Source organism: Diabrotica virgifera, chromosome 2 (genome assembly GCF_917563875.1).
Source record: "Diabrotica virgifera virgifera chromosome 2, PGI_DIABVI_V3a".
Taxonomy (NCBI): Eukaryota; Metazoa; Arthropoda; class Insecta; order Coleoptera; family Chrysomelidae; genus Diabrotica; species Diabrotica virgifera.
The window spans coordinates 16,717,241-16,744,187 of NC_065444.1; the positions used below are offsets into that span (position 1 = coordinate 16,717,241).

At 32.3% G+C, this 26,947-nt stretch overlaps 1 protein-coding gene across 2 annotated transcripts; it reads left to right on the plus strand.

Annotated features, from left to right (window-relative positions):
• The first annotated feature begins 852 nt into the window (after nucleotides 1-852).
• On the plus strand, nucleotides 853-22,835 carry LOC114337055 (protein Wnt-4). Of its 2 annotated transcripts, XM_028287442.2 has the most exons (5): nucleotides 866-1,030; nucleotides 11,864-12,079; nucleotides 15,147-15,406; nucleotides 15,836-15,934; nucleotides 22,419-22,835. In XM_028287442.2, the coding sequence occupies exons 1-5, from the start codon at nucleotides 933-935 to the stop codon at nucleotides 22,778-22,780; spliced, it is 1,035 nt and encodes a 344-aa protein (XP_028143243.1). In that variant the 5' UTR covers nucleotides 866-932; the 3' UTR covers nucleotides 22,781-22,835. The 2 variants fall into 2 exon arrangements, with proteins under 2 accessions (XP_028143244.1, XP_028143243.1); XM_028287443.2 differs by lacking the exon at nucleotides 11,864-12,079 and having other exon boundaries at nucleotides 853-1,030.
• Nucleotides 22,836-26,947: the final 4,112 nt, after the last annotated feature.

The following is a 26,947-nucleotide window of genomic DNA, read 5'->3' on the forward strand; positions in this document are numbered from 1 at the left end:
AATTATTTATCAAATACATTATATATCAATAATATTTAATCAATAACTCAACATATTCCCGATGCAATGTCAAATATTTAAAATTGTCACTGATTGTCAGTGTCTGACTGACAATATATGCTGACAATATTATATTCGGCTGAGTGCGTTGTAAGACAAAGATAGATTTGGAAAATATTACCACGGCATTGTGTTTATTTTTTTCGAATCCTGAAAAAACCAATAAATATTTTTGAAAAATTTAAACGCAGAATGAAAGACTAAATTATTACCGAGGGCCGAAAGTCCCTTAGAATAAATTAAAAGTTTATTTTGAATGATATATTTGAATTTAAAAATCACACTAAATTTTCTCTTAGTTTTTCACCCCTGTAACTTATTAAAATAAACATTATAGAAGTTCTCAGGGACTTTCGGCCCTCGCTAATAACGTGATCTTTCATTCTGCGTTTAAATTTTTCAAAAATACTTACTAGTTTTCTCAGGATTCGAAAAAAATGAATCCCCATTTGAATAGCATTGCAGCCGAAAATACGTACCGATCCTCTTAAAAATTTTTATTACTATAAATATAAATATGACTATACCTATTTAAAAAAACTCGATTTTGCATTATTTTGTGAAATACTTTTATTATTGATTTTAATGTTGTTTTCAGGGGACACCGTTTATATATTTCCTATATCCATTGTATTATTTTTATTATTTTTCATTTTTCATCAATAATGCAGCAAATACTACATTATTTTCGTATGTGGACGTGACTGAAACTGCATTTCACCATAAATTTTTATCTGAAAATTTACTGTGCTTTTTTCGTTAGCCACACCTTCGCACCAGAACGGAGCATATTTGTTTTGAGTAATAAATGGCATTTAAAGATTTAAGATTTGTTGATACTTCAGTCAAGTGAAGTTCGACATGTAGCACCAATGATGAGACTTTTGACGGTAAAACACCTTATATGTCTGATGGTGACTATTCTAGTTTGTTGTTTGATAGATAGTGATAGTGGCACCCCTAGCAACAGGTGAGTGACATGACGCTTTATCAAATCTAGGCGGGGTCTTTGTTTTTGGGACAATAATACAACGGTGTGGCTTTATTTAAATTAAGAATGCCATGAGTATTAAACGATCAACGACTCTGTTTGAAGAAATCCCATTTAATAATTTAGTTTTTTTCTAAATGCGTTTTTTTAATGAACAGTGTTCGGCAGCAAAAGTCAGTAGCCTATATGCTAGTTTAGGCAAAGAAAAAGAGAGAGAAAAAGGAAACGTATGCAAAGACCATTTTCTCCATATTCTTCTATTCTCTAGTGTTCAATGTCTTTCGTAACGATTAATACGTGAAATTTTTTATCAAATTTCAACTCCCAATGTGTTTCCAATATATCTAAATTGATCTGCATATTTAACCAGATAAAATCAAGATTTTTTATCAATTTGGTTTAAACTCTTGATGCTTTGGTAGATATACAGAAATTGTTTCTCAATTTTAACAGCCGTAGAGACAATCGTATCTTGAAGATATTAAAAGATATTTTTATTTTATATGGTGAAAAACTATTTCAACTTGTTTTACGAAAGTGCATACCTTTTAGGAGAATCGGAGATACAGTTCCCATTTTATTTATCCTCTGCCATCTATTCCAGTTCTCCGATCTTTTTATGTGTTTTTGCCTTCTTGTAGGTATCTATGATGTGCTAATTCCATATTTTTTTCTTAATTTTCTTCCCGTTTTTAAGATATATTTTAAATATCATGACTTTCTTTAAAATAGGTACTGCTCTTTTTTGATCTCTTGATATGTCTTTTCTTATATTTTAAGTGTAAGTGCCGTCTTTACTCTATCTTACACGCTGCTCTTTAAAAGAATCCCATATGTCCAAATTTTGGACATCTTGGATATTAGTGCACCCTTTGTAACGCATAGCTGAATCTTATGTTTGTTCGTCACAGTGTTGCCATGCCAATAATAGAATAAGAACGTTTATTACTTCTCCGTCATTATACTAGGTAGAATGACAAATGAGGTGTCAAATGAAAGCTTATAATCCAAGAATAGTACTAAAGGTGAGAAATTATACCTAGATTGTCTGTCCTTTAAAAAATTAGCGTTATATTGGGGATTCCTAATGTCGACATTAAAAGTTGCACTATTTTTTTTTCTATAAAACATCTTGATCTAAAACTTACCAAAAAACTCCTTTGTACTCTCTACTTTCAAATAAACGTGATTAAGAAGCTAAATTTTAAACTTCGTCATACAACTTTTGCGATTAAACTTTGCAATGCACAAATCCGCACCTTTTTCTTTGAAAAATTCATAACCTTTATCATGATAAGAAAAAAAACTTGAAGCAAGTACCTTTGTCTTCAGAAATTTAGAGCTATATACTGTAAAAATTTCAGAAAACATATTAAAATGGAACAGAGTTCTAGCGAGGTAAACGCAAAAAACATGATTAATTTTTTTTTATTTTTAGGTTAAAATTGCGATTTTGACAATGTTCCCCCACATAAAATTCAAAATAAACCTCATTTTTGTTTTCATCACCCTCAAAAATAAAAAGTATGAGTAAAATTAGCCATTCACCCCTCCGTGGTCATTATCTCGAAAACTAAATGCTTTTTTGAGGGTGTCCCGCTCGTGTATAATATCACAAAAAATTGTAACGTGATAGTATGAAAAAATAGAGGATACGGCAACGGTGGTACAAGTGATGGTCGGATCCAATGCCAAAATCTACACAAACATATTAGGGTGCACTAATATCCAAGATGTCCAAATTTTTAAACAATGACACTTTCCTTATTCCTATATTTACTCCTTCCTCCTGTTTCTTCTTATCTTTGACTTTGACTATACCGGGTAGTGAATTGAAAAGCGGGCCATAATGTAAAATTCTAAATTGTTGAGTTCCTGCTTCCCTAATTATTTTACATCAAAAGTCATGAGAAACTATTTGTAGAGGCTTAAAATCTGTATTAAAAACAAAAGTTAAAATTATTGTTCTACGATTTAAACAGAGTCCAAAATTTTGAAAAATAGAATACATTTGCCATACCTAAGTAAGTGCGTAAAAGTAAGGCCACACGTTACTAGTTCTGACAGTACGCAAACTATTGACTGAATAAAACATCTTTATTATTACTACTTTCTCCTCAACTGAGGACATCTTTTCGACTTTATTGTTTTTTAAACAATAAAAACGATAAAATAAAAATACTGACAGTTCAAAATATTGTTAATATAATAATTTTATTGTGACCGAAGGCAACCTTATACACATTCTTGCACTGTGTGTGGCCTAAATTTGGCAAATACTTTGATAAAATTTATTATATTTTAAAAAATTTTGGAATGTGTTTAATTCGTAGAACAACTTCAACAATTGTTTTCAATAAAGATTTCAATCCTCTACAAATAGTTTCTCATGTCTTTTGATGTAGAATAATTAGGGAAGCAGGAATTCAACAGTTTAGAATTTTACATTGAGATTCCTATGGCCCGTTTGTCAATTCACCACCCTGTATAATCAATCTTAGTATTTTATATCGCTGTCTCCTCATTACATTCCCAGATATTGAAATTTTCTTATTTTTATTGTGTTGATCGTTTAGTATTCTTTGCACATTTCTACCAATAATTTGCCAATCAGAATTGCCATATTAATAGCCAACGTTCGCAACGGACAGGGCACTTGAAGAAAAAGAAAAAACCAGTGTGTCAGAATTGGCACAAAATAGAGCAATTTAAGATTTTTCGGATTAACAGCATTGCGTCAGCCTAATATGAAAAATGCATAAGTCCAAAATATTCAAGTTTAGACTTTTGATGGCATCTCTTGCATTATCCAAAAGCTATGTACGGCTCTGTTTTCTTCAAATATGGTTTACTAGATTTTGCTAAAATTGTAAAAATGAAAACTGCATGAGTCCATTAATGTTGAAAACCACATGAAATTACACAAATCCTACAAGTCCGCTCTTGTTAGTGGCCAAAATATCGGTGATTTTCTGATGTTTATACAATGAAAAGTCTGTTCATTGTAAACGGGTGAGTAGCTACCTACAGGGAACAGGTTGAAATGACACAATATATTGTTTTGATAATTTAAACAAATTGATTACTAAAAACGTGAATTTAAATTGTTTAGAGACCAATTGTTTATCCAATTTTCACATTATATTTAGTTGTATACAAGTGGAGTTATGCACAATTAGTTTTTTGTCTCTCCAGTAAAATCAGGTATTTTGGACTTAGGCGACATTAGGCCGACGATTAGCAGTCTAATTATAGTTATTACATTAAAATGGGACAACTTAATCAAACAGAAATAAACATTTGGTAGGTTCGCAAGATGGGGAGCGTTCAAGTATTACGTAACGCAATTTTTGAAGATTTTTGACCCCCCTCCCCCCATGTAACGCACCGTAACGTTTTTATGTACCCCCCTCCCCCTACCTAAACGTTACGTAACACCCAAGTCACCATTTGAACCTAAATGGAAAACTAGGTTGCGAAAAGTACCGGAATTATTATTTTAATCGCATTTGAGGTAATAATGAAAACTTACAATCATCATCCAGCCTCAAAAGTCTACTGCTGAACATAGGCCTCCTCCCCTCATTTCCAACCACGTCCATCCTGCGCCGCTCTCATCCAGTTTTTATTTAGCTTTCTTACGTCGTCTGTCCATCTTGTAGGCGGTCAACCGGCGCTTCTCTTGTCTTCTCTTGGCCTCCATTCCAATAACCTTTTTGTCCATCGCCCATGTGTCATTCTCGCTATGTGTCCTGCCCATCTCCACTTCAAGTTAGCTATCCTTTTGATGGCGTCAGTCACCTTTGTTCTTCTCCTGATTTCTTCGTTTCTGATTTTGTCTCGCAGAGTTATTCCTAACATTGACCGCTCCATTCTTCTCTGCGTTACTCTTAGTTTGGTAGCCGAGGCTTTAGGTAAGGTAAGTGTTTTTGATCCGTACGTCAAGACTGGGAGGACGCACTGATCAAATACCTTTCTCTTTAGGCATATGAGCAACTCACTCTTAAAAGTTTCTCTCAGTTTTCCAAATGCTGCCCACCCAATAACGATTCTTCTTTTTAGTTCATGTGTCTGGTTATCCCTGCCAATCGTAATTTCATGTCCCATGACATGAAATATGTCCAAAACTTAGAATAATAATCTTTTATTACTAATTTTACATTTACATTTACATTTTCCCTGCTTGGCCCCATCCTTACATACATTTTAGTCTTCATCCTTTATTGTTCTTCTCATGCATTCTTCTATTTGATCTTCTTTAATAAAAACTTAAAATAAAATAACATATTTATTATTTCAATATTTTATTTTGCTTAGTAAAAATTTTTGTATAACAAATATTATACGATGTTGCCAGTAGTTTTGGAAAATATTGAAAAAAATGTGTAAAACTTTTTGTTCTTCAACGTCCTGTATCGTGAAAACGCATGCCGTTACAAAAATTTTATACTAAGCAAACCCCAATTATTTTTCAGTTTTTCACCTATCTTAGAGATCGTGTTAGCTTTTTCTGAAACACTCTGTATATATAAGAAGGCATTTATGGAATAAAATTATTTCTGTCCATGTTTTAATCAATTTTAAAAAACGCTGAGACCCGTAGATTTTCATATATAAAAACATAAATTTGGTGATTCATGCAAGACTACCGTAGTCCATAAGCTTTATTTTTTAACACCCTGTATATTTTTATATGTTTAAAAGCTGCTTAACAATCTGAATTTATGGTCTTTATGAATAATACAGGGTGATCATTTAAAATTATAATGTATGGAAACCACTTATGGAATAAAATTGTTTTTGTCATGTGTCATTATTTTAGAAAATTATAAAAACGCTAGGATACGTCAACTTTTAAATTCAACTATGGACTATTTAAACATAAATTTGAATATACAGGGTGATTCACTCAAGTCTAGCATAGTCCATTATTTTTAATTTTAATTAAACACCATGTATATTTTTGTTTTTAGAAGCTGCTTAACAACCTCATCTCAAAAATGTGTATATTATGTGTATTATGTGTAAATGTGTATTATGAATAATGCAAGGTGAAATTTTGAAATTCACTTGAAATTTTGAAATCACACTTTAACTAAGGGTACTATTTTTTTAAATATCTATCAATTTTCTAAACTAAGTATCAATATAGTGGGTTTTGTATTTAATGCTTTTTATTTAAAGACATTTTTAAATAATTTGAAAATTTGCGTATTTAAAACATTAATGAATACCTACTGCAGAAAACGATTTCAGAAAACATACAAGATTTATGAACATGTAGTTCCCTTCTGCAACCTCTTAAATAACATCTGTATCTTTTAATCTTTTGTTGTGGAGACAGGTCCATCTAATTATTGGAAACATATGTTACTGTGCTTCATCTGTGTTACAAATTTAAGATGTTTTCACTTGAATAGGTACTATTAATTATTGTCCTGTTGTCGGAACATGACCGGAGCGTGAGAGTGCAACATAATACAATTCAGGGGTCTATGTAAAACATAAAAGAAATTCCGTAGTTTTTTTTCATTTAAGTTAAAAAAGAATCCACAAGGAAAAAGTTTTCATGTAGTTGGCTCTATACCATGTAATACAAAAAATAGTAAATCCTTTATAAAAGGTATATATTTACCTTAAAAAATATCTTTTATAAAGAATTTACTAATTTTTTAAAAAAGAATGTTACGTAACGCGCTGTTCGAACCCCCCTCCCCCCCATGTAACGCGCCGTAACGTTTTACAAGACCCCCCTCCCCCCAAACTGCGTTACGTAATACTTGAACGCTCCCATGGATACTCCAGAAGAAGAAGTTCTAAATTATTTCTCTACCAACCACTTTTCCAGAATAACGAAATATAAACCATTACAACATTTTAAACTTAATTTCAAAGGTACGTATCTATACGTGGGTGCTCCGTGCTCGGTGTAGCAGCTCCACATAGTGGATACGTCGGTGCTCGCCGCTCGGCGCTCACCCTCTTCGATTCAACCAGTTTGCGGTTTATATGTAGGGGAACGCATGTCGTATCCATTTGAGCAGCTACACCGAGCACGGAGCATCCACGTATGGATAAGTACCTTAACCCTTAACTTGGCGGTGTGTACTCCAGGATACGTTGTTTATTATAATTAATTTCTCTATATATACGTAAAGTTGCCGCGAGATTTTAAAAGTACCCTCTCAACAAAGTATTCGCATAACCAATAAATTAATTTGAATGTCATACACAGAGATTTCCACCAATGAGAGAGCGTTTTATGTAAGCGTGCTAAAAATGGCTTCCAAAAAAGGTGTTAGTTTGTGTCATTCGGAAAGTAAATTCATTTTTTAAATGTTTTAAGTTATTATATGAATTGGTAAACTATAGTTCTAGATAAATAGGCCTGCAACAAACAATCGTATAAAATAATATTCAGGATTTGTTTATAAACAAACAGATAGGATCACTTTGAAAAGTAGTATCTCTGAAAATACATTGCCAGGTTAGCGGCAATTTAGATAGTATCCTTGAATATACATTGGCAGGTACTGATGAAAATTGAATGAGTATCTTTTTGGATACATCACCCGGTATACGGATAAATACTAACTGTTTCTTATTAGCTACTTTGCCCATTAGAGAATTAACAGAAAAGTGATAAAAACATTTGGTATATTATGTTGTAATGATTTATCGTATGTTCTTATCTACTCCAAAAGCTTGTATGTACCTATGTCCCAGCTTGTATGTATGAATCATATATGTATGTCCCGTCAATATTTCTTGAAAGTATTAGTATAAAAATATGTTACAGTATGTTATCATATTATCAAATTCTATTTTTTACATATTAGGTATATACAGTGCGACTATAAAGTAACTAAGTAACGCATAAATTCATTAGATATTATCTAAATAAACATAGAAATTCCCGAAACATATCGATTTTTATTTTTAAATTACGATTTTTTGGCATAATACTAGTGACGTCATCCATCTGGCCGTGATGACATTATCGATGACACCGAAAAAGAAGATTCGTAGTCACGTCATATATTCGTAGAATATACCTGGAGAAGATGTCAGAAGAGATCTTTTCGGACACTTTCCAACTTTTACAACCAAAGGACGATGCCGAAACTGTTGCAAAGGACAAACAGCAATGAGTTGTACAAAATGTAGGGCGAGATTATGTTTGACGGAATCCCGTAATTGTTTTTATGATTTTCATAATAACTAAATTTTGTAATTTTTTATACTTATAATTACTTTCTACTTTTATTTTTTGAGTGTTCCAAGTTTTATTTGAAGTTTTGAATTTAAGTTTTAAAAATAAATGTTTGATCATCATTGTAGTTTATTTATAATTTATAAATGTACATGATTATATATTAATTAATACAATACTATGTGTATGGTTGAAACCCCTCCACAAAAAGCCATCTATTCATAATTATTAAAGTAACACAAAATTCCACAAAATAAAATGACAACATTAAACAAATCTACAAATGTTTCGCTAAAAGTCTTGAAAATTCTAAAGATTTTTAGCGGAACAATTTATTGTAGATTTGTTTATTGTTTTCATTATATTTTGTGGAATTTTGATAATTTTGCTTTAATTCAATGACCCAATAATATTTAATATATTGGTCCAAACTACAAATATACATCTTGGCAATGTATCTTTCTAGATACGGAGGTATTTTTTTAATAACCTGGCAATGTATCTATGGGCATCAGTACTTGTTTTATAGTGTTCCTGGCAATGTGTCTTGCGAGGTACATTGTAATGTACGGTACGCCTAGTAGTGTATCTTATGGGATACAATGTCAATAAAATGTCAAAAAATTTAAAATAGAAAAAAAACTGTAATTAACTCTGATAATGGAGCCCTCTAAAAATGACATCCAGTCAGCAAAAACATTTTTCCCTCAGCGGTTATAGGCGCGCCAAGTTAAGGGTTAATGTGTTAGTGTAATGTGGTTGAGCCTAATCGATTCTTCCACCTTTCTGTTGGTCGGTTTGTTTCCTGTAGTTGCTGATGATGGCTCATTTTGGGTCGAAAGCCGTCCAATATTTTAACCTTTTTAAGTGTTTTAATAAAATTATTGTGTTTTTTTTTTAGATTTGAGTACCTCATTAAAAACAATTCGTAGTTTAAGTAAAAACAGTCTTGAAAAATTAATTTTAATTTTACTATTTAGGTCTTAAATTTAATTTGATCACACACTCTAAATTTCCAATGATTTCTTTGATTACTTATTTGGATCATTAAATAGTGCAGTCACTGAAAGTTTTCACCTCCGATTTCGTTGAACCTCCATCGATTTTCATAAAAATTGGTGAGTAATTAGAGGATACCTCAAGGAACAAAGGTGGCATGATGCCAACTTGCGCTTTTACCATGGGGGTGGATGCCTTTCTCCCTTCTCGGGGGTGAAAATTATTTTATTAAAAATAATACCATAAGTCGATAGAGGGACAAATTATAAGCAAAATTTGTTATATAAAGTTATTAAAATAAATCAACACTTTTTGAGTTATTAAGGACCAAAGATTTTATTTTTTCGTAAAAAAATGCATGTTTTAAATCGGTCTTTCACTTATATGTAAATCAAAAACTATTAACTTTTACAAAAAAGTTATTATTACTGAAATTGAAGGTAATAAAAAATTGAATACATTCCTTACATAAAGAACTAAACTGATGTTAGTTCAAAGTGAGTTATTGGCAATTAAATGTGTATTTTTTTCGACGAGTACTCAAATCTAAGTATTCAAGCTTAAATAACGGGAAAACGATGCAATGCATAAAATATTCCTGCTAAACATTTGTTAAAGTACTTCGGAATACCTATCAAATGAGCTTCAGAACAAGGTAAGAGTATCAAAATTAAGCAAGCTGTGATGAAAATAAAAGAACCGTTTCGAATTTTTTAGGAAAAAGTGAAAAATTAAACATACGCCATTTCCACAAAAATTAAAATTTATGGTAATTCTTACAAGAACTTCTTTATATTAGCATAAGTAATGTTTTTGATAATTTTGACCGGTTTAGAATGCACATTTTTGAAAAAAAGATGTAATTAAAAAAAATCATAATTTTTAAAATTATTGTAATTCTCATATTTTTTTGATAATAACTGCAAAAATACTCAATATACGTAAAAAATTATATATAACCACATTTTAGTTTTTTCTGTACCAAGTATTATACCTGTTTTACTATTTTTTTAGGGTAAAACATAACCGAGATAGAAACGTTTAAATCTTAAATTTTGCTGTGGGAACCATGCAACCGGGGCCACTTAACCTTTTATGTTTAAAAAAGTAAGGGATTTAAAAGATTAGGTTCAACGTGCTTAAATAGCACTTGGAATTAACTTTTAAACAGTTTTTAGGTGAACCTGATATCGTGAACACGAACGGAGTTATTAAAAAAAAAACAATAACATTTTTTGGAAAAATTTTTAAAAGATAAATTTTGAAAAAATTTTGGAGGATAAATTTTAAAGCTATCAACATGTTCGAGGGCTCATTTGATAGAAAATTTTAGGTACTTTGACAAATCTTTAATAAGTTTATGTGATAAAGGGCATCAATTTCCTGTTATTTCAGCTTGAATACTTGGAGTTTTTTACTCGCCGAAAAAAATATACATTCAATTACCTATAACTCACTTTTAGTTAACATTAAAAGGTTTTTCTACTAAGGGATTTATTTAGTTTTTTATTAGCTTTAATTTTGATAATTATAACTTTTTTGTAAAAACTTACAGTTTTTGAGTTATTGATGAAAAATCGGTTAAAAACATGCATTTTTCTCAAGAGAAATTAAAATTTTTGATCTTTAATAATTCAAAAAGTTTTGATTCATTTTAATAACTTTATATAACAAATTTTGCTTAGAATTTGTCCCTCTATCGAATTGTAGGGTTACTTTTAATAAAATAATTTTCACCCTCGAGAGGGGGTGGATGCCACCCCTAGTTTAAAAGCGCAAGTTGGCACCATGCCACCTTTGTTCCTTGAGATATCCTCTAACCACTCACCAATTTTCATGTAAATCGATGGAGGTTCAACGAAATCGGAGGTAATAGCTCATATCCACCTTCAGTGACTCCACTAAAAGAAGCTATTTCTAATTATTATCTGCTATAATGAACTTATATAGGAATAATAACTGATAGAAATTATTATACCAGCGCAATTAACCATATATCAGTACTCCACCTTTGTTTAAAGTTCTAATTGATATCGTCTCCCATATTACTACCAAATTCACAAATTTGTTTAATGATTTAGCTGATAATTTAAAACCCATAAAACTTAATAATTCCAGTATATGACATAGTTAACACTGATCCTATAAAAACCTAAACATTTTTCATTTCGAGAAAAGACTTATAAAAGGAATAAATTTTTGGGTAATCGAACTGAGGTGCTTGTTCATATTTTTTAATGGAATTTAGTAATTTGTTAAAAACAGTCATGTTGTAAAATAATTTTAAATAAAATCATATGGCAAGTAATACCTTATTTGGAAGTTTGTTTCAAGTCGTTTTTAACGACTTCACAATTTTCGACGTTGCTTTAAGTAAATAAAAAATAGAACCATTGGGCGAGAGATCTTTTAATAATTACAGTAATAATCAGTGGCGGATCTATAGGAGACAAGTCCAATGTCTAGATCCGCCACTGGTAATGACAGTAATTCTTGTTAATTTTTATATGTTATACTCTAATACTCTAGCGCTAATAGTTAATCCTGTTTATAATTATTCCATTACTTTAAGTAAACACTGCCTTTTTCTTCTGTTATAGAAAGATACCAAAGACTAGCAGGAGAAATTCTTTTATAGCAGCTGTATATACAAAAAATAACACTAGATACAATGCTACAGCAAACAAAAGAGAACTTTGTAGGTGGTTAAGAAGCTTTAAGCATCAGAAGCTGCTATGCCTGAAAAGGACAGGATTGCCTGAAATTGTTAGAGACTATAGAAAGTTGACTGTGCTGTCTTGTATAAATCATTTTAAGTAAGAAACTTTTGAATATTTTATATTATACATTTTCTTCATGTTCTAGTGCCGACTCCACTAATGAAGGTTGTCTATAATCATTGCAAATTCATCTCTATCTTCTGCTATTCTTAAAAGCGTCTGTGTGTTTAACCTGGTCTAGTCACGTAATGTATTTCAGCCAGGATATTTGTCGTCTACCATTTTTCTTCGATTTTGCCCTTCATAATCAGCTGTAACATCTCGTACTTATCATTTCGAAGTATGTGCTCCAAATATGCTGTTTTTCTCCTTTTAATGGAGGTCAAAATTTCTCTGTCTCTTCCCATTTTGTTCAACAGCATTTCGTTGCTGAGGCTGCTCTTGAGCGCTCTATTCTTGATCGAATTTATGATTGCGGATTTAGATCTTCAGTAATCCAGACTTCTAAGTATTTTTTCATTTTGTCCACTTATTCAATATCTTCATCTGTTATGGCTTTTTTTTATTCAGTTTTTGTCATTTTCATTAATTCACTTGATGTTATTTCTGGAGTTTCAATAGTAAGTTTAGTTTTTGTTTTCGGTTTATTTGCCTGAGGTATGTTGTTAATTCTTCTTTGGTTATGTGCTTAATTTATAGTAATTTCTTTATTTCTTTTCTTTAACCTCTTATCATGTTTCATTTCTTTCGAGAACCTTTCCTATTTCTGTATTTTGTTCTATATCTGACTAGTACAACATGTGTCTTACTGAGAACTCCCTTATATTGTTCATCAGCTTCCTGCATTCTTTTAGATTTATGCACTACTCCAAGAAATTAATGCACCACTTTAAAAATGGGTCATATTTTATATCTCGAATTTTCTAAACTTGTTGTCCGATTTAAGTGATTTTTCTTTAAAATATAATGTTTTTGCTAGACAGGTAAATTGTCATTTTATACCGGGTGTACCAATCAAAGTGTGATTTTATATCAAAGTTCGCATCACCCTGTGGAATATTCTAGAATTTATAAAATACTGAAATTAAAACTCAAACTTAATTAAAGTACATACCTAACTTTTTTATTATCCAACATAAGCGATTGAATCAGAAAATAGAATATTAAGAAAATCTGAGGTTATAGTTGGGTGTTAATTTCAGTATTTAATAAATGCTAGAATATTCCACAGGGTGTGGTGAACTTTGGGAAAAAACACAGTTTAATTGGTACACCCGGTATATAATGCCAATTTACCTGTCTAGCAACAATATTATTACAGCCGTATTGTTAAAAAATAAGGCTATAACATATTTATTAAAAAATCACTTAATCGGACGACAGGTTTCGGAAATTCAAGACATGAAAAATGAGCTATTTTTAAGGGGGTGCGTTAATTTCTTGGAGTAGTGTATTTGAGATAAGCATTTTTTTCTTTGCATTTTACGTTTATCTCATCTGAAAATGTGCGTTTCTTTGCTTATGTTTTTATTTATTTGTCTTTCTCTTAGAGTCTCTTTTGCTGTTGTTTTTATGTTGGATTTAATTTGTCCCAACTAATTTCGATATATCCTTGTTCGTAATCTTGTGATTTTTTCTTATTCAATTTTTATTCTAGCCTGCTTGGATATACTGTTGTGATCTGCTTCTTATTAATTTTATATTGATTATTATTTATTTAATTAATCATTTAATTGTCGCAAATCATATATCAAAATTGAATAAAAAAATCTCAGGGTGCCTTTTAATATATAAAAAAAAACCAAATTATCTTACGTTATATTTATCTTCTCTCGTGGGTTCAGTATCTCTGAGTTGATCCTAGTCGGGATAAAATAGGGAAAAGAAATAAAGCAAACTATTAAAATAAAAAATACAGAATTGTCTTTTATTTATCAAATTAATACTCTGAAAACTATCGAATCTAAAAAACCTGTGGACACAGATGTCCGAATGAAATTTATACCACTTAAAATTATTATCTTTACAAAAAAACAATTTATCGGTTTGTTCCCGATGACTTTGGTAAAACAAACTAAACCAAACAAATTTATGTCTTCGCAAGGTTACCTATATTTACTATTTATATTTTGAAATATTGGAACTTTAATTCATATGCTTTTTACTTAAAATTCATTTCCCGAACATAAAAATCTCTTTCACATAAATTGACTGACCTTTTGCTTCCCTCACTCGGATGTCTTCTCGTGACCCCAAACAGCTCTCCCTCGTTGATTATGTTAAAGGCTACTCATCAAAGCCTCTCTCCGTTGTCCAGCTTCAAAACTGTCAGCATACCAGCACTAATTCTCCAACAAACCGTGTTTCTTTGACACGTTCTCGATTCAAACAAAACTCCAAAAATTCGCTGCTCTCCTTCTCACAATACTACAGAATCAAAGAGGTATTTCGTCTCGATTTGATCTGTCGCTCGTTCCACTTTTCAACACTATTCTCCACTATCAACCAACCACTGATATCTGCTAACTATCTCGGCACTTAACACGTCGAAAACCGCTCTTTCTCGCTGCCAAAAACATAATGAATAATTTTTCAACCTCTCTCAATCATCCAATCAATCTTTTCCCCTTCCACATTCCAAGAATCAAAACATTGACTTTTCCATTTGACAAACAACAGTCACCCTCAAATTTGTTCCGACAATCCTAATTACTTTCGGAGAAACTCTCCCACATATACTCGTATTGAAATGGAGATATTAAAATTCCAACTTTCTTTTCAATTATCAATTTCGAGAAATATTGATAATTACCTATACAGTAAACAATTTCTTTCCATTTTAAATCTAAATACATAGTTCTTTTCACTTTAATTATTCACAAAAGTCTTTAATGGTTCCGCGGAAAGCTCGTTAAAAGAGAAATCTATTTACATCCTAACTAAATTCTAATAAATTTTAAAACAGCTCAATATACAGGGTGTATCAAATTTATGTGCCCGCGTTATTAAAAAAATTTAATTTAATTTTTATTTTGCTTTTGATTGATAAAATGCAAACACAATAATACTTAGTCTTTTCGTTTACTTATCGTAGTTTCCTATATTAATTTTAGTTACGGATTTGTAGTGTTTAGCCTAACGTAGCAATTTTTTTTTGTTTTAGATATGAACAGTGGCCTTGTTTACGCCATAGAAAATATTTTCGAAAAATATATCGAGAAACATCTTTTATGCACTCTCTGTCCGCGTCAGCTTTTATGTATCTGGTAGCGAAGGCTTGCGCTGCCGGAAAATTAGAAAACTGTAAATGTGCTAGTCATGGAAAGTCTGATAATTCTTCTAATTGGCAATGGGGAGGTTGTGGAGACAATACCAAATTTGCGAAAAATCTGACATTTAGGTTTTTTCAACTTAGAAGGAAAGGTAAGAAAAAGAGTCTAACAAGTTATCTAAGAGACATTAATATTTAACTGAACGGGGTGCTACTGTTCGAGGTGTGAAATTCCATAAACAAGGGATTTACCTGTTTTATGAAATGATCCTTTGATTATGTAATTCCACACCTCGAGTTTTAGAGCAATTGCGATAAATATTTTTGTGAAACAGTGAAAGAAATAGAATATAGCCACAATATGATAAAAGATTATTCGATCAAAATATTATACCTTTTAATACTAGAAGTTTATACAATGAATTAAAAAATATCAACAGTTTTAAATAACAGTTTTAAATATTAAATTATTGATTATATACTTCATTTACTCTAGACTGGAGAAAGAAAAAAATACTTCATTTATGTTTTAGGAATCTATTAAACATTTTTGTTTAATATGTTTATAATACATGTTTTAGGTGATGTAAATCAGAGCCTTTTTAGACATAATAGTGAAATTGGAATGAGAGTTGTGATTAGAAATGAAGAAAAAGTTTGCAAGTGCCACGGATTATCAGGTAATTCATTTGTATTAGGTTTGTTCTAGCAAACAGTCAAACTTAGTCAGAAACCGTCAGCAAACAGTTCGTCAGTGAAAGAACATAATACAGTCACCAGTGCTATCCCCTCTACTCGTGCTGGTCCACTATTTGCTGATGGTTTCAAACCGTTTGAAACTGATGCTAGAACAAACCTATTATGTATTTTTAAAACTAGGCAGGATCTGTCGAAAACCAGACCATATTGGAGATGTTCCATAGGAGTCTATTTTTTGCTGGAATCTTTTCAGGATGTACCTTGTATCACGATATGCGTCAGTCGCAAAACCTTGTGCTTGATTTTTTATTTAACAAAATTTGAAAACAAAAATCGAAAATGTTTGCCTTTTGCGCCCATATTTTTGTCTTTAACTCAAGGGATATTGCTCCAACAAAAAAATTATAGAAGGTAAAAGTTTTGTTTTTCAATTTTACATAATATGTAACTCTAGAAATGGAAAATTTAACGTTTATTGTTTGAAAAATAGTAAGCATTGGTAAAAATGTGCAAAAAAAAACGTTTCTTTTTAAAATTTTTTCGGCTCCTTATAACGTACAACCTTCATATTCCTCCTAGAAAAAGTATTTATATAATATGACTGAAACGTGTGTTTAAAATTTTTCGTTAAAACATAGAAAAATTGACAGCGGTCAACTAGGAGAGGAAAGGCCTAGGCAATTTTTTAAAGTTATGTGGGGGGGGGGGGGGTAGCTTCTCCATGCGCCAGCTGATATTCACTTGCCGATGAGCTACTCACTATAATCATAATTTTAAAAAATTCCCTTGGCTCTATTAGTAAATCGATTTTAATTTTTCAAAGTGCGTTTAAAAGCTTGAGCCATTCTTTACATGTAAAAAATTTGTAAACTTGTTAAACAGCTTATTTTGGGCCCTGCATTATTTTGCAGATTTGTATTTTTTGCGGACCCTCGATTGTAAAATTATTATCAAAAAAATATTAAACCGACCCTAATGAAATTTAACACATATTTCAGTCATATTGTAGACTAGGTGAAATATGAAGGCTGTCTTCTTCTTCCTTTGGTGTCTATTCATTCCGAATATTGGCGATCATCCTGGCTAGAATTATTTTATTAACACATGCTTTAAATATATTCGTTGTTGTGGAGAACCATTTCCACAGGCTTTTTAACCATGATATTTTTCAGTGGCGGCTCGTGACCTCAGTATGCGGGTAGGCTACACATACACTTCGGGTAGGCGACAAAAAATATCCTACAATTTGTAATACATTTTGAGCCGTCTTGCAATACTAAATGTAATCTATGAGCGCAACAATGTGTAAAAATTGCTTTTGGAGCATCTACTTTAATTTTTGATTGTAATCCGTTTAAAGAGCCAGCCATTACACTTGCACCATCGTAAAATTGAGCAATTAATTTATTTTTGTAATCATATGGCTCAAGCACGTTTGAAATTAAACTATATAGAGCGTCTGCAGATCTATTCTCGCTAACATCAAAAAACCCTAAAAATCTTTCTGTTACCTGACCAACTTTGTTAATAAAACGGATTGTTAAAGTACAGTGTGATTTTTCGGTTATATCAGTAGTATCGTCCACTAGTATAGAAAAAAATTGACTTTCATTAATTTCTGTTGAAATTTCATTTTTTACGTAATCGGCAAGGCAATCTATTAAATCATTTTGTATTGTTTTTGACAAACCCGTGAACACCCCTTCTATTTTTTAACATGATCCTGTATTTCCTGATCGCGTTTAACTACTAAATTAAAAATTTCTTTAAAATTACCCATGTTTGAAGAATTATGGCTCTCATCACGACCGCGAAATGCAAGTTCTTGTTTTACTAACAGAATTGTAACATCAATTTCTTCAACTTCTTCAATCTTTTTCAACTTCTTCATTATATATCTTATTAGATAGAGAAATATGTCCAGCTAAAGCACTGTCAATAGTTTGTTTATTTTTTTCTAACCGTTTTAAACCTAAGCAATTCTTTAAATGTTCTTTCGAAGATTCATGTTTTTTTACACTAGCTGATAAATTTTTCAAATCTGAATATCCCTGACTCACCCAAACATTTTGCTTCAAATTTGAGAGCAACAGACAAGGCCAACAGAAAAGTGAATTTTTAAAATAACTTCCGCTTAGCCATTTATGATTTTCATACCATATTGTTTAAAACGATCTCGAAAATGGTCGATTGTCTTTTGTCTTATCTGTGGATAAAATTGTTAAATTTGGTAAAGGCCGGCCCATTGAAATAATTTCTGATCTTTCTTGATTTTGGCGCCTTGAAAAAGGCGTCTCGATCAAACTTCATATTACATCGTTTAAAATATTCATATTCGATGACTAAAGTTTTTCCACCAATAAAACTAACACACCTACGTTTCAACAACGTCAAATATTACTTATTTTATTTATGTATCAAAGAATAATTTATTCTTCGAATAAATTGATAAGTTAACAATTAACCTCGCTTTAAATTTTTAATTATCTATATAATCTAATAACACAATTCGTCAGTTTAACTTTAAATTATCCAAATTGTATTGAAACACAATAAAAATATAATGGACGACTGACAAATAACTATTCACAGATTTATTTGTCGTTAGTGAATTATTACTAAATTAATATAAAATTAAAATGCCCTTCAATAGACCGATCTCAAATTTACCTGTTTATTGTTCAGTTTTCATAAACAAATTTAAATTGTCCTACCTAGTTTTATTCAATACTTAACCTACTAATAACAGCCAAAATCAAAAAACAATTATTTAAAACAGTTTCACAAGACACAAGAGAAGCAACTGATAAAATTTTGTAGGTCCGGCTATAAGACTCTGTGCCTATTCGCCCTTTCAAAATCGTAGAATACGGTCGCTACCAGCAGACCTGCAGTAGGCCTGTCGCGTAAACAGAGAGAGATCGCACGTCAATTCGGTGTTGGCGTCGTTCTATTTCAGGCTACGTTTTTAAGTGCCTGACCAAGGAAGAATATATAGAATCTTATACAGTACTACTGATACTACAAGGAGCGTACAATAATTATAACTACGGAGAAAATTTTTTGGATATTTTTAAAAATAATTTGGATAATTTTTGCTATTTTATTGTAGGTATTGTGTCAAAATTTATAAATTACAATTTTGAAATAAGTAATTTATATTAATAATTTATATTATTGTACTACATTTGAAGAGGGTAGGCGGCGCCTACCTTGCCTACCCCGACGGGCCGCCCCTGATATTTTTCTACTCCCAATTCTTAGCTTTCCAAATACTTTGCCTGGTGGGGATTGTTTTCAGTAATCTATACCTACTTAGTGCCGTTTTTCATTATGTCCCAGATATTGTAACATTCTTCTTTTAATCGTAGGTATACATCACTTTTCTTTTTTCCCAATTCTTCGTAGTACGGTCTCGTTGGTTATCTTGTCCGTCCATGATATCCTTAGGATTCTTCTGTATAGCCACATCTCGAAAGTTTTTTCTCCATCGCTTCAGTGAGTGTCCAGAATTCACCTCCGTGGTACTTATAATATGGAGAAGATATAGCATCCTAAGAGCTTTTACCTACTTTTATCTCCAGTAAGGTTGTGGCTTTTAAATGTAAGTTGTACGTAAATTACCTTTAAGAGAAAAAAAATGTAATGGAAAAACTCCTTTTGTGGATTTTTTCCAATTATTGCTATTTTTCAAACTATAAACATTTAATTCTCAATTTCTATCGAGTCAAATATTATATATACCTACTACCTATAACATTGTAAAACGAAAGTTTGTATTTTCTTTTGGGCAATATTTGTTGAGAAGTGAAAATTAGGGCGCAAAAAGCAAAAGTTTTCGATTTTTTTAATAAGGGGATGGGTACGACTTTTAGCTTCAATGCTATTTAAATGGGATTTATTTTTTTCGAATCCTGAGAAAACTAATACCTAAATATTTTGAGAAATAACACAGAATGAAAGATTAAGTAGGTACGTTATTACCGAGGGCCGAAAGTCCCCAAAACTTCTATAATGTTTATTTTAATAAGTTACAGGGGTGAAAAACTAAGAGAAAATTTAGTGTGATTTTTAATTTCAAATATCTAATTCAAAAGAACCTTATTATTCATTCTAAAGGACTTTCGGCCCTCGGTAATAAACCTAATCTTTCATGCTGCGTTTAAATTTTTCAAACATACTTACATATTAGTTTTCTCAGGATTCGAAAAAAATTATTACATTTAACATTACATTTAAAATACATTGAAAATTTTGACAGGCATCAAAATGTTCCTTTCCTCTCATAAAAAATTAAGCACGAGCAGAGGCGTAGCTACCGCCGTAGCAGCCGTATCGTTTATACGGGGCCCCCGACATTCAGGGGCCCCAGTGCAGTATGTAAACACAAAATTCAATTAAAAAAATTGAACAAAATATTCTACAATTATTTCACTATTAAATCGCTTTGAAACAGTGTATGTATATTGTTTGGATATTGACATTTTCGTGTACTGGATTCTTTATCTACGAGTATATATAAATTATATTTTTTATATATTTTCTATTCTCTACCGCTCTCCGCTATTCCATCAACAGAGCTTTTTTGTGTTCAAGCTACCTTTCATTATCCATTCACCGTTGCGTTGGCTGTGTGTGAGACATTGCATAATATATAATGCCAAATTGCAATTTTTGTGTATTGTTTGGGTATATTTTCGTGTAATCTGTTCTTTATCTATCAATTGTATTTATGTACCTACATCTATTTGCCGGCCGCTCGCCGTTAGAACAGAGCTTCTTTGTTTAAGCTCATTTTTAATGTACATTTACCCTAAGCTTGAAAAAACTAAATCTGTTTTCAAACAATGAGTCTCAACAATTATTCAAATCTATTTTTCGACTTTGATTTATTAGAGTTTATTAGTTTTATTATTATTATCTATATTTGGGTGTTATACGCAGAACTTATTAGTTCCTAAGGTTGTACATATGTAATTTTCAATTTATTTAAACTTTGCTATAGATTGTTTTGTTTTATTTCATTATCTTTTATTTTGTAATAATAAATATACAAAAGCACTTAAGGCCTTAGACCCATGGCCTGAAAAGTTTGGTCTTTCTTCATTTTCACTTTTATTTATGTACTGAGATCTTCTGAGACTTGATATGTCATTTTCCTCTATTCCTTCCTGTTTTCTGGAATTCATTTAGTAATTCCCATTTTTCTTTTCTGGTCTTCTCTGGTCCCATTATTTCCATATATTTTTCGACCTCTTGCTTCCATCTATTTTTCGGCCTTCCTTTTCTCTTTTTTGAAGCTATAGTGTAGTTTAGTACCCTTTTTGGAGTCCGCGTGTTCGTCATCCTTCCTAAGTGACCTCGCCATCTAAGTCTCGATGCCTTTATCACTCCTATTATATTAGGTTGATTGTATAATTCCTTGAACTCATTATTTGATCTTTTTATCCATAAACCGTCCCTTATTATGCCTCCATATAATATCTTCCTCAGGGTTTTCCTCTCCCAGATCTACAATAAATTTTGTTCAACTTTTGTTATTGCTCATAACTCACTGCAGTATGTTACTCTTGGCTATATAGTTGTTTTGTATAACTGTATTTTTGCCTTTCTTGATAAAAACTTGCTTTTCAAAATTCCATTATGCGCATGTACACTTCTATTGCCTGCCTTTATTCTACCTTGTATTTTTTCTTTAATGTTCGGCTTACGTGATATTATTGCTCCTAGGTATGTAAATCTTTCTACCATTTCGAATTCGTATGATGTTCCTTAGTTCTACCTACTTTAAACTTTTGTCCATTCCTGAAATGACCATCTGTCCACGCCATACATTTTGTTTTAGTTTCATTTATGTACAGTCCCAATTTCTTCGCTACTTTGACTATTTCCCGTACTATCTCTTGTAGCTCTTTTTTCCCCTTGCCTGCAACACCACATCATCGGCAAATGCCAAAACTCGGTGGCTTTTTTGATACAGGAGTCCTTCTCTATTGATTTTTGCTTTTCGCATTATGTTTTCTATTAGTCATAAGTTGAAGAGTAATGATGACAAAGGATCGCCCTGCCTTAATCTTTGTAATAATATTGACGATTTATGTAATTTAAGTAAACTGTATTTTATTATCTATTGTTTCTTCCGACTCCTTGTAAGCTTTGTCCCTAAAATTATAAAATTTTCAGTTACAATAAAGCATATTTCTATTCTATTCTATACAAGCGTTTTTGCTTCTTTTGTTGAACATTTTCTTAGCTCTATCCCATATCAGTCGTGGAAAAGGGCCCCGCGAAAACTTTGATATGGGGCCCCCGTCACTAAGCCATTGAGCACAAGCCACAAGGTTTGCGATTGCCAGATATCAAAATTATTGATAGAAGGTTTTAATATCTTAGTGATTTCGGACAAAAATAGACTGCTATGGAAAATGTTCATTATAGTTCGTTTTTATTTTTTTTAATTTTTAGGCTCTTGCACATACAAAACTTGCTTCAAAAAAATTCGTCCTTTTGACACCATAGTCAAAGAATTAAAAAATCACTACCACAACGCCATCAAAGTTGAATCCAGCAATAACTACCAACTCAAAAAGAAAGGAAACAGGAAAAATCTGTTATATCTCGAGAACAGTCCAAACTTTTGTCCTTCGACCGTTGGGAGGCGCTGTGAAGATGTAGTTAACTGCGATACGTTGTGTTGTGGAAGAGGATTCTCTACTAAGACGACTAAAGTGAAAGAGACTTGCAAGTGTAGATGGCGCAACGAGAGTCTGTACCAAGTAACATGTCAGCAGTGTGAAAGAGATGAAATTATTTATATTTGCCAATAAAATTGTGATTTTTGTCAGGTATTATACGATATTAATAAATATTAATTATATTTTATATAGTTTTATTATTTTTTTTACTGCAAATTCATCTTCTTCTTTCTCATAATCTTCAGTAGGTACTATACAAGGCGTCGAATGTAGGGTCCGCCTCTTATCCATTTCCTCCATGCACTTCTGCTAGTGGCCAGGATCTTCATATCTCTTATATTCATGTTTCTATTTTCACCTATATCATGGATTTGGTCCATCCATGTCTTCCACGGCCTTCCCTTTTTTCATTTGTTTCCCATTTTTGGCTTTATATGTACCTTCTTTGTTAGTCTCTTTTGCTCCGTTCGCTCTATGTGGCCAAACCAGTTCAATGTTTGTTTTCAATTTTCCTCATTATCGGTTCTTGCTCTAGTTGTCTCCTTATATCTTCATTTCTAAATCTCTCCCACCCATCCATTTTATCATTTCTTCATTTCTGGATATTGTTCAGCCTCTTCCTGCCGCTTTTCCAATTTTAATATTCTTGATAGCCTCTTCCAATAATTATTATTCCCTTCTATATTCTCTTGTTCTTCGTTGGAATGTAGTTACCTGCCACACACGCTATGCCGTGGAAGAGGATTCTCTCCTATGCCGCTATTATATTAGGCAACTGGTGATGCCACCAAGTTGCTCCACTAGTGACTCATGACGTCACGGGGCATTTAAGTAAATGAGATCTTTTAGACTACGGCAACTGGTTGGGCCACCAGAAATTGTTGCCGATCTGGTGACCGAACCCGGCCACCAGCCGGGTAACCAGATCTGGTGGCGCCACCAAGCTGGGGCATTATGTTATATGGACCCTATTAGACTGAGCAACTGGTGTCGGCCACCACTAATATAGCTCATTTGTATTGTAATCGAGTGCTTTGTATTTGCTTATCTGAGATCATTGTCGCCAAACTTCTCGCGCACGGGTGGATACTCGACTGCCGATATACGATTCATTCTATCGAGGACAGCAGGGCACTGGCACGCTTCTATCATTCACACGAAATGCATTGGGCTATCTTCGCAATGTTCTATTCTTAACGTGAAATATAGATTAGTGAACAACAACAACGAAGACAGTAATTGGACCCATCGAACCAACTCACCATCTGGAAATTCTCTATAAACCCATTTGGATTAGTAGCGAATAAAATCCTAGGACTACAAACAGAGAGCCAAACCTTAAACGAAGGACCACAACCCCACACTTCTAGAAATAGGCACATGGGAAGAATATAATGAAATAACAAGGAAAATAAAGAAAACAAAGTGGACAAATTTCAAACCACTAGTGAGAATAGGAATTGGAAACATTACTACAATCGACAGTCCACAAGAAATAGAGGAAAAAGTCCTGGAGTTCTAGAAAATACTATGAAAGGAGCAATAAGAAATAATACATAGGTACATAATGTCCTCGGCTTTTGTTTTTGATCTTACCCAGTCGTTCCTCTTTTTATCTGACAGTCGTATACCTAGCATTGCACTTTCCATAGCTCTTTCTGTTGTGGCTAGTTTATCCATATTTGCCTTGGTTAGGGTCCAGGTTTGACACCCATATGTCATGATAGGAAGGATGCACTGGTTGAACACTTTGGTCCTCAAGTATTGGGGTATTTTGCGGTTCTTAAGTATCAAACTAAGTTTTCCAAAGTGCCCATTCTAGTCTTGCTCTCCTAGTAATTTCCGTGTGGTTCTCTTTGTCAAGTTTCAGGATTTGGCCTAGGTAGATATATTCCTGGACTTTTTCTATCTCACTGCCATTTATAGTAATACGTCTGGGGTCATCTGTGTTTGTCATTATTTTTGTTTTTCTCATGTTCATTTTCAGGCCGACGCGCGAAGTAGTTGGAGCTGCCTGCGAGTTCCTCCATCATAATTTGCAGTGCCTGAATGAACTCGCTATAATCACAATGTCGTCAGCGAATCTGAGGTGGTTTAGCTTCTTGCCATTAACGTTATTGCCATAGGTTGACCAATGTGTCGTTTTGAAGAGTCTTCTAGTGCTAGGTTGAAAAGCTTTGGCGATATTACGTCTCATTGCCTCACGCCTCTATTAATGGGGATGGGATTTGTGGGGATTAACCAAACTCAGATTAGCCCAAAGAAGAATGTAACAGTAATTACTTTTTTCTACAACCACTATTCAAAGTGCACTTTTCTGCACCGTTTTATGTTAGCAAACTTGATATTTTCTCACAGTATAAGATAGTTGACATTAGTGTGCAGAAAAGTGACGTTTCTGTGCCGCAAAGTGACGTTTCTGTGCCGCAAAGTTCTTTTCTGCACAGTTGACTACCTCATTCTGAGTAACGTTACATTCTGTTTACATCCGTGGACTACTGCATTCTGAGTAACGTTATATTCTGTTTACATCCGTGGTTAAACTTTAGACAAATATATAACCTATAAGACAATTATTATATTTAACTCTAGCATAGAAACTAAATTATGGATGTTACAACTGTTTTATTTTACAATTTTATTCTTATTAAACATTTTATAATTATCAAATAACCAATAAGGATTTAGCAACCTGTGCAAGAGACGTCGAATGAAGTAGGTTTTGTGTAAATCCGTGACTGCATAAATATAATGTCAATAATGTGTAATAATTGTTTAAATTTAAACAAATTAAGGCAGTGCATTAATTTTTTAACTGATTTCTGTGCAATTTATTTAGGTATAAGGAATTTAAATTGATTAGATGGTATTAATTAAATATAGTTTAAAATTTATCACATAGGTACCTATTATAATTAATCGTCGTTTGGAAATTGTGATTTTTATTTTTAGGAAAAACTGTGCTTGTAGAAAAAGTATAGTGTGAAACACGTGCAGAAAGGTAATTTCTCACTCGTTTGAATTGCGGCACTCGCTTGCGCTCGTACCGCAACTTTTCAAACTCGTGAGAAATTAGTACCTTTCTGCACTTGTTGCACAATATACTATTTTCTACAACCACTATTCAAAGTGCACTTTTCTGCACGGTTTTATGTTAGCAAACTTGATATTTTCTCACAGTATACGATATTTGACATTAGTGTGCAGAAAAGTGACGTTTCTGTGCCGCAAAGTGACGTTTCTGTGCCGCAAAGTTCTTTTCTGCACAGCTGACTACCTCATTCTGAGTAACGTTATATTCTGTTTACATCCGTGGACTACCGCATTCTGAGTAACGTTATATTCTGTTTACATCCGTGGTTAAACTTTAGACAAATATATAACCTATAAGACAATTATTATATTTAACTCTAGCATAGAAACTAAATTATGGATGTTACAACTGTTTTATTTTACAATTTTATTCTTATTAAACATTTTATAATTATCAAATAACCAATAAGGATTTAGCAACCTGTGCAAGAGACGTCGAATGAAGTAGGTTTTGTGTAAATCCGTGACTGCATAAAAATATAATGTCAATAATGTGTAATAATTGTTTAAATTTAAACAAATTAAGGCAGTGCATTAATTTTTTAACTGATTTCTGTGCAATTTATTTAGGTATAAGGAATTTAAATTGATTAGTAGGTATTAATTAAATACAGTTTAAAATTTATCACATAGGTACCTATTATAATTAATCGTCGTTTGGAAATTGTGATTTTTATTTTTAGGAAAAACTGTGCTTGTAGAAAAAGTATAGTGTGAAACACGTGCAGAAAGGTAATTTCTCACTCGTTTGAATTGCGGCACTCGCTTGCGCTCGTACCGCAACTTTTCAAACTCGTGAGAAATTATTACCTTTCTGCACTTGTTGCACAATATACTATAAATGACTCTCAGAGACAGGATAAGCAGAGGTAGACCATCTACACGATGGACAGACGAAGTCAAAATAATCGCTGGGACCTGGCTGCAAGAAGTGCAAAGTTCAAGACCACCAGAACTGAAGGCTTATCTTTAACTTTGGGCGCAGAAGGAGGATGATGATGATGACCATGAAAGAAATGTAAATAATTTACAGTTTAGGTATGGATCGCCCTTTGCTTCATATGTCAAGGCAATAATTAACTTTTTTGAACGCATTACACCATTAATGTCGTTGTTTATTATTCAATTGTTTTATCCTTTAAAAAGCAATTCCTTTTATTTTATTTTATATTATATAATTAATTTAAAATAAAAGCAATGACGGCC

What these genes read in the sequence shown, in the direction of transcription:
- LOC114337055 (XM_028287442.2), top strand. Translation starts at nt 933, where the DNA reads ATGATGAGACTTTTGACGGTAAAACACCTTATATGTCTGATGGTGACT. An exon ending in TTTTCAACTTAGAAGGAAAG is followed by an intron (nt 15,407 to 15,835) that starts GTAAGAAAAAGA and finishes TACATGTTTTAG; the next exon opens with GTGATGTAAATCAGAGCCTT. An exon ending in CAAGTGCCACGGATTATCAG is followed by an intron (nt 15,935 to 22,418) that starts GTAATTCATTTG and finishes TTTAATTTTTAG; the next exon opens with GCTCTTGCACATACAAAACT.